At 38.5% G+C, this 8949-nt stretch overlaps 1 protein-coding gene across 1 annotated transcript in view; it reads right to left on the bottom strand.

The window, feature by feature from the left end:
• The window catches only part of adamts2b (ADAM metallopeptidase with thrombospondin type 1 motif, 2b), a 224329-nt gene that overhangs the window by 212857 nt on the left and 2523 nt on the right, over positions 1-8949 (bottom strand). The window contains exon 2 of the mRNA XM_062045932.1: positions 5622-6016. Coding sequence (XP_061901916.1) covers positions 5622-6016 — 395 coding nt within the window. The remainder of the gene's footprint in view (positions 1-5621; positions 6017-8949) is intronic.

Below are 8949 nucleotides of genomic sequence, written 5' to 3' on the forward strand. Positions count from 1 at the left end.
TCCCGGGAAGTTTTAAATGTCACTTTATAAGTTAACCCGGCCGTATTGGCATGTGTTGCAATGTTAAAATTTCATCATTGATGTATAAACTATCAGACTGCGTGGTCGGTAGTATTGGGTTTCAGTAGGCCTTTAATGTGTATTATATACTGTATATCCATGAGAGCATTTTGTTGTAAGCTGTGAGGAGTGTCTGTTAAAATCATGGTTGTTTTTACAAATGATGACAGATGTGAATAAGAGCATGTATTGTCTTTGTGTGATGATGTAAATCAGGGGTCACCAACCTTTTTGAAACCAAGAGCTACTTCTTGGGTAGTGATTAATGCGAAGGGCTACCAGTTTGATACACACTTAAATAAATTGCCAGAAATAGCCAATTTGCTCAATTTACCTTTAACTCTATGTTATTATTAATAATTAATTATATTTACACTTAATTGAACGGTTTAAAAGAGGAGAAAACACGAAAAAAAATGACAATTAAATTTTGAAACATAGTTTATCTTCAATTTCGACTCTTTAAAATTCAAAATTCAACCGAAAAAAAGAAGAGAAAAACTAGCGAATTCGAATCTTTTTGAAAAAATTAAAAAAAGAATTTATGGAACATCATTAGTAATTTTTCTTGATTAAGATTAATTTCAGAATTTTGATGACATGTTTTAAATAGGTTAAAATCCAATCTGCACTTTGTTAGAATATATAACAAATTGGACCAAGCTATATTTCTAACAAAGACAAATCATTATTTCTTCTAGATTTTCCAGAACAAAAATTTTAAAATAAATTCAAAATACTTTGAAATAAGATTTAAGATTTGATTCTACAGATTTTCTAGATTTGCCAAAATAATTTTTTTGAATTTTAATCATGATAAGTTTGAAGAAATATTTCACAAATATTCTTCGTCGAAAAAACAGAAGCTAAAATGAAAAATTAAATTAAAATGTATTTATTATTCTTTACAATAAAAAAAATAAAAAAAATACTTGAACATTGATTTAAATTGTCAGGAAAGAAGAGGAAGGAATTTAAAAGGTAAAAAGGTATATGTGTTTAAAAATCCTAAAATCATTTTTAAGGTTGTATTTTTTCTCTAAAATTGTCTTTCTGAAAGTTATAAGAAGCAAAGTAAAAGAATTAATGAATTTATTTAAACAAGTGAAGACCAAGTTTTTAAAATATTTTCTTGGATTTTCAAATTCTATTTGAGTTTTGTCTCTCTTAGAATTAAAAATGTCGAGCAAAGCGAGACCAGCTTGCTAGTAAATAAATACAATTTAAAAAATAGAGGCAGCTCACTGGTAAGTGCTGCTATTTGAGCTATTTTTAGAACAGGCCAGCGGGCTACTCATCTGGTCCTTACGGGCTACCTGGTGCCTGCGGGCACCGCGTTGGTTACCCCTGATGTAAATGATAGGTGTGGTTGTATTGTATAATAAGTATGTGTCAATGAAAGGGCATTTTATGACTTTTCTTAATTTGATTACATGCTACAGTATGATTTTATTGTTATAATTGTATTGCATGATTTTTGTATCCTTTTAATTTAGGTAGCCGGGGACTGCGGATGGAAATGAGCTACTTAGCTACAATCTGGTGCAGAACATATCTGTCTTTGAGCTTAATGTTTCTGTGCATTGTCCCTTCAAATAAAGACTAAACTAAACTATAGTAGTCACTATAGGCAGAGTTTGTCGACCTTTTTTGAGCCAAGGCGCATTTTTTTCATTGGAAAAATCCGGAGGTAGACCACCAGCAGAAATCATTAAGAAATGAAACTCAGTAGACAATAGAAAGTCGTTGTCGCAATTGTTGGATATGAATTCAAACCATAACAGTAAGTCTTTGCTGTCGTCCAGCATTGTGTTTTTGTTTACCTTGTAGCCAGTTCAGTTTTAGTTTCGTTCTGCATAGCCTTACCTAAGCTTTAATGCCTTTTCTTAGGGGCACTCACCTTTTGTTTATTTTTGGTTTAAGCATTAGACACCTTTTTACCTGCACCCTGCCTCCCGCTGTCGTCTGCATATTGTGATCACGACAAACCATCGTCGTCTCACACGACCTGTTCCCGACATCTACAAAGCAATTAGCTACCGGCTGCCACCTACTGATATTGAGGAGAACAACATGGTTACTCTGCCCAGGTCTAGACAGCACCGACACTCAACCACGGCACATTATTTGCAGATTATAATTACTGGTTTGCGAAAAATATTTTTAACCCAAATAGTTGAAACTACATAATCTCCCACGGGACAACAGACTGTATCTCACGGCACACTAGTTGAAAAACATTGAGGTAAGGTACCGACTGAAATGCGTCTGTACTGCCGGGTACATGTCACAATAGAACAGCTGGTGTGTAATAAACAAACAACAAAAGACAAGACCGGCTTAATGGCAAAGACTACTTTCAGGCTAAGGCAACACACTGCCTATACACTACTGCCTTCTAAAGTCTTGGAATTTCAACTGCATGTAAAATCTACTATATAATACAGTATTGATTCACATACAGTCAAACATTGCCATATTTCAATATCTTTGTTACGCGGGATGTCACGTCAAGTTGCAAAATCAGCCGGCTCAAATACTTGGTAAGCAGCACTCAGAACAAAAAAAAAACAGTGAGGTTCCACTTTTCAAAATGTGCTCAATCAATCCTAATTTACATTGGATTTGCCATAAACATGCTACGGATTAGCATTAGCGATTTTACATGGCGATTTCAACACCTCCAAATTTGGTAATGAAAACTCCAATCAAAATGCACGTCACCATCGAACAGCTGGTGTGTAATAAACAAACAACAAAAGACAAGACCGACACAGTCAACTTAGTGGCAAAGACTACTTTCTGGCTAAGGCAACACACTGTAGCCTATACACTACTGCCTTCTAACGTCTTGGAATTTCAACTGCATGTAAAGTCTACTATATAATACAGTATTGATTCACGTACAGTCAAACATTGCCATATTTCAATATCTTTGTCACGTCAACAGTGTTGGGACGCGTTACTGTAACGCCGTCACTTTCGGCGGTAAATAGTAATCTAACGCATTATTTTCTATATTCAGTAACTCAGTTACCGTTACTACATGATGCGTTACTGCGTTATTTTACGTTATTTTTGTATGTAGTAACGGCTAGAAACTGAGATGATCTAAGTGTGTTTTATTAGAGCGCTGCAGAAGGGGCGACAAGGAAGAGGCGTGTACGTGTGTGTGTGGGAAGGGGCGTGTCTGTGTTTACTAACAAGAAGTCATGGCGAAGCCCGAAGCCGAGTTTCTTAACATGGAGATATTCTCGCTACTTTTCTTTTGTCGACCACAAAGAAAAGAACATTTTAGTTCAATGTAAATTGTGTCTTGGGTCAAAGATCCTATCCTAGCAATTCAAATCTGCTGAAACAGCTACAAAAGCAACATGCTTCGACGAAGCTAGTAAAGAGAGACACACTTCACCTCCTGAGCAACAGCGGCTGGGTTTTAACGAGGCACTGCTAGCCAGGACAACATTGATAGAGCCATTGCAGCACTGAAGGTACACACACTATGTCAATTCTCTTATATACTCTTTCCTTCTAGACTTCGAGAGTGTTTGATTATCACATCACTCTAAATGTATAGACTATAAAGTTCACAAACATAACGAGGGATGCTAGTGGGCCAGGCCAATCTTTCCGTATCTCTAAACTAAAACTGGGGAAATGTGTAGAGTGTTCTGGGCTCCAGACATGATTTTATTTCACAATTCCTTGAGAGAAAAAAACGCCTGGTTAGGCTTTGTGTATGTAGTGGTGCGCCTTCCTTGCTTTACAGCTATGTTGTTATTATGCTGTTTGTTACTTATGTATGTTATGTTGCAGCTATTTCAAATAGTTTTGTCAATTGGCCTGAAACAAATTGGCCCTTTGAAACATATCTTTGTTTTTGTGTGTTGTATGTAGAGCACATTGCTTAGCAGAGTTCAGTGATGCAAATGCATGTCAAGTTGATCAACAGATTGTATTATTCTCCAGTGCAATAACAGTACTGAAATGAAGGCTAAAAGGGCATTAAAAAATAATAATAATATATATATATATACACTACCGTTCAAAAGTTTGGGGTCACATTGAAATGTCCTTATTTTTGAAGGAAAAGCACTGTACTTTTCAATGAAGATAACTTTAAACTAGTCTTAACTCGAAAGAAATACACTCTATACATTGCTAATGTGGTAAATGACTATTCTAGCTGCAAATGTCTGCTTTTTGGTGCAATATCTACATAGGTGTACAGAGGCCCATTTCCAGCAACTATCACTCCAGTGTTCTAATGGTACAATGTGTTTGCTCATTGGCTCAGAAGGCTACCGTAATTTCCGGACTATAAGCCGCACCTGACTATAAGCCGCACCAGCTAAATTTAGGGGGAAATACAGATTGCTCCATATATAAGCCGCACCCGACTATAAGCCGCAGGGTTTTAATGTGTAATTAGCGTAGTATATAGGGGTTCCTGCTACCACGGAGGGGATTGTCGGGACAGAGATGACTGTTTGGGAACGCAAAGCGTCCCATTTATTAACAATAAATCTTTCAATCATTCAATCAAACTTTCACATCTTTGACATGGCGAACAGCATTTGTGCAGAGTACAAATAATACAACGGTGCAAAGTAATACAAAGTGCTCGCCTGTACGTTATCAAAATAAGCAGCCTACCGGTATATGAAAAGTCAGTCTTTAATCATTGTGTCATCGTCTTCCTCCTGCGTACTAAAACCACCGAAATCCTCTTCGTCGGTGTCGGAGAAGAACAGGCCGTATATAAGCTGCACCCTTGTATAAGCCGCGGGGACCAGAACGAGGGGGAAAAGTAGCGGCTTATAGTCCGGAAATTACGGTAATTGATGATTAGAAAACCCTTGTGCGATCATGTTCACACATCTGAAAACAGTTTAGCTCGTTACAGAAGCTACAAAACTGACCTTCCTTTGAGCAGATTGAGTTTCTGGAGCATCACGTTTGTGGGGTCAATTAAACGCTCAAAATGGCCAGAAAAAGAGAACTTTCATCTGGAACTCGACAGTCTATTCTTGTTCTTAGAAATGAAGGCTATTCCACTAAATTCTTTGGGTGACCCCAAACTTTTGAACGGTAGTGTAAATAGTTACTTTTCACAGTAACGCATTACTTTTTGGTGTAAGTAACTGAGTTACTTTAGAAATAAAGTAACTAGTAACTGTAACTAGTTACTGGTTTTCAGTAACTAACCCAACACTGCACGTCAAGCTGCAAAATCAGTCACTGGTCAAGTCATTGGTACTTTTTAACTTTTTAAACTTCATGGAGACAAACACAGCTCATTAGCATTAAAGCTAAGGACGGAGAAAACTTTCAAATGGTGCAAACTCCAGCATGGAGGCCAAAACACTTCTAGTGCACCTCTGAAAGCAGTTGAAAGACTTTATGACTTTGCTCAAAGCGAACGTTCCTCTCCTTGACAAACCTCCAGAAGCCTGCCGAGGCGCAGCCAGAACAAGTGGCTTGTAAATATTGTGAATCGCCAGCTGCCGTCTCGCTATCAGCGGGACGGACGTTTCGCAGAGGCGGCGGAGTCCACTCACCAGGCCGTCACAGTTGCTGAGGGCCACGGTGGCCCCCGGCGTGTCGCTGATGTCCCCCACGTACAAGCAGTCGTCCTGCAGCCTCTCAAAGTGCCGGGTGCTATCGTCGTCGTCACGCCACTCGATCTTGGCTCCGGGGGCCACCAGCCCGGCGTTGTGGCGCAGGCGCAGGTGGAGCTCCCGGCCGAAGACGGTGACGTTGTAGTAGAGCCTCTGGACCCCGCTCGGTCCTTCCCACTCTTCATTGCCTCCTCCTACCTCCCTCTTCTGGCGCCTACGGGGCTGCCCTCCTGACGCCCGGCCCGCCGAGACGGCGTGCGACAGGAAGCGGCCCTCCGCGTCCACACTCATCGGCCTCGCCAGTCCATACTCCCCCAGGACGTGCTGCAGGGAGTCTGGCCACGGCACAAAATGAGAGGTGGAGAAGGGGGAGGGGAGGGGGGGGAGAAAAAAAAGGGATTAAAAAAATGTGGAGCATGCCAAGGAATGTGGTCTTCCTTCCAAGATGTGTCACGTGGTGAGTAATAATAAACAAAAGGGAATAAAAGGACACAGCCCCACCCATGACACCATGCAGGGAAGCAGACGACATGTTGGGAATCCAGCGTTCTGACACCTTCTGTGCCCTTCCGCCATCAACAGGGGTGATCAAGGTGCAAACTGTGGAGGGTTGGGTTTTTATTTGTATTTTTTATTCATTTATTTATTTATTTTCCTTCGCTGTCAGTCTGCTCGAGCTGAGAAAATATCTTTCTGGTAACACTTTAGTATGGGGAACATATTCACCATTAATTAGTTGCTTATTAACATGCAAATTAGTAACATATTGGCTCTTAATTAGTCATTATTAAGTACTTATTGAATGCCTTATTCTGCATGGCCTTATTATACAACCAGTAAGCCATTAACTAAGAACCTCAGAATTATTGCTTATTAGTAACCCTAACCCTAAAATGTTCCCCTAGTGTCCAAATAACTCTAAATGAAGTCTTTGTTACTTTAATAAGCAACTAATTAACAATGAATATGTTCCCCATACTAAAGTGTTACCATCTTTCTACAACAGGGGTGTCAAACGTACGGCCCGCGGGCCGGGTCAGGCCCGCAAACGGGTTTTATCCGGCCTGCGGGACGTATAAAATGAGCAGAAATTTTTGCATGAAAGAAACTGCTGTTCTAAATGTGTCCGCTAGATGTCGCAATAGTAATTTGTTGTGTCTTTGTAGATTATGCGACACATGTAAAAAAAACAACAACAAAAACACATGATGTTGGTGCAAAAGTCGAGGAAAATGATCAAACTACATAAATAACATCCTGTAATTTGATTTTGATATTATTTTTGGTAACTCTTTAGTATGGGGAACATATTCACTATTAATTAGTTGCTTATTAACATGCAAATTAGTAACATATTGGCTCTTAATTAGTCATTATTAAGTACTTATTAATGCCTTATTCTGCAGGGCTTTATTATACAACCAGTAAGTCATTAACTAAGACTTCCATCAATAACCTCAGAATTATTGCTTATTAGTAACCCTAACCATAACCCTAACCCGAACCCCAACCCTAACCCTTATATGTTCCCCTAGTGTCCAAATAACTCTAAATAAGTATTTGTTACTTTAATAAGGAACTAATTAACGGTGAATATGTTCCCCATACTAAAGTACCGGATCAGGCCCGCGAACAGGTTTTATCCGGCCCGCGGGACGAGTTTGCTAAGTATAAAAATGAGCCGAAATTTTTGCATGAAAGAAACTGCTGTTCTAAATGTGTCCACTAGATGTCGCAATAGCAATTATTTGTATCTTTGTAGATTATGCGACACGTGTAAAAAAATAAAATAAACCACATGATGTTGGTGCAAAAGTCGAGGAAAATGATCAAACTACATAAATAACATCCTGTAATTTGATTTTGATATTATTTTTGGTAACTCTTTAGTATGGGGAACATATTCACCATTAATTAGTTGCTTATTAACATGCAAATTAGTAACATATTGGCTCTTAATTAGTCATTATTAAGTACTTATTAATGCCTTATTCTGCAGGGCTTTATTATACAACCAGTAAGTCATTAACTAAGACTTCCATCAATAACCTCAGAATTATTGCTTATTAGTAACCCTAACCCTAACCCTAACCCGAACCCCAACCCTAACCCTTATATGTTCCCCTAGTGTCCAAATAACTCTAAATAAGTATTTGTTACTTTAATAAGGAACTAATTAATGGTGAATATGTTCCCCATACTAAAGTACCGGATCAGGCCCGCGAACGGGTTTTATCCGGCCCGCGGGACGAGTTTGCTAAGTATAAAAATGAGCCGAAATGTTTGCATGAAAGAAACTGCTGTTCTAAATGTGTCCACTAGATGTCGCAATAGCAATTCTTTGTATCTTTGTAGATTATGCGACACGTGTAAAAAAATTAATCAACCACATGATGTTGGTGCAAAAGTCTAGGAAAATGATCAAACTACATAAATAACATCCTGTAATTTGATTGTGGTATTATTTTTGGTAACACTTTAGTATGGGGAACATATTCACCATTAATTAGTTGCTTGTTAACATGCAAATTAGTAACATATTGGCTCTTAATTAGTCATTATTAAGTACTTATTAATGCCTTATTCTGCATGGCCTTATTATACAACCAGTAAGTCATTAACTAAGAGTCTTCCGTCAATAACCTCAGAATTATTGCTTATTAGTAACCCTAAGCCTAACCCTTATATGTTCCCACAGTGTCCAAATAACTCTAATATATGTAAGTCTTTGTTACTTTAATAAGCAACTAATTAACGGTGAATATGTTCCCCATACTAAAGTGTTACCATCTTTCTAAAACAGGGGTGTCAAACATACGGCCCGCGGGCCGGGTGAGGCCCACGAACGGGTTTTACCCAGCCTGCGGGACGTATAAAATGAGCAGAAATTTTTGCATGAAAGAAACTGCTGTTCTAAATGTGTCCACTAGATGTCGCAATAGCAATTATTTGTATCTTTGTAGATTATGCGACACATGCCTTATTCTGCACGGCCTTATTATACAACCAGTAAGTCATTAACTAAGAGTTTTCCGTCAATAACCTCAGAATTATTGCTTATTAGTAACCCTAAGCCTAACCCTTATATGTTCCCACAGTGTCCAAATAACTCTAATATACACCCCTGTTTTAGAAAGATGGTAACTCTTTAGTATGGGGAACATATTCACCATTAATTAGTTGCTTATTAACATGCAATTTAGTAACATATTGGCTCTTAATTGGTCATTATTAAGTACTTATTAATGCCTTATTCTGCAGGGCTTTA

Source organism: Entelurus aequoreus, linkage group LG04 (assembly GCF_033978785.1).
Source record: "Entelurus aequoreus isolate RoL-2023_Sb linkage group LG04, RoL_Eaeq_v1.1, whole genome shotgun sequence".
Classification (NCBI taxonomy): domain Eukaryota; kingdom Metazoa; phylum Chordata; class Actinopteri; order Syngnathiformes; family Syngnathidae; genus Entelurus; species Entelurus aequoreus.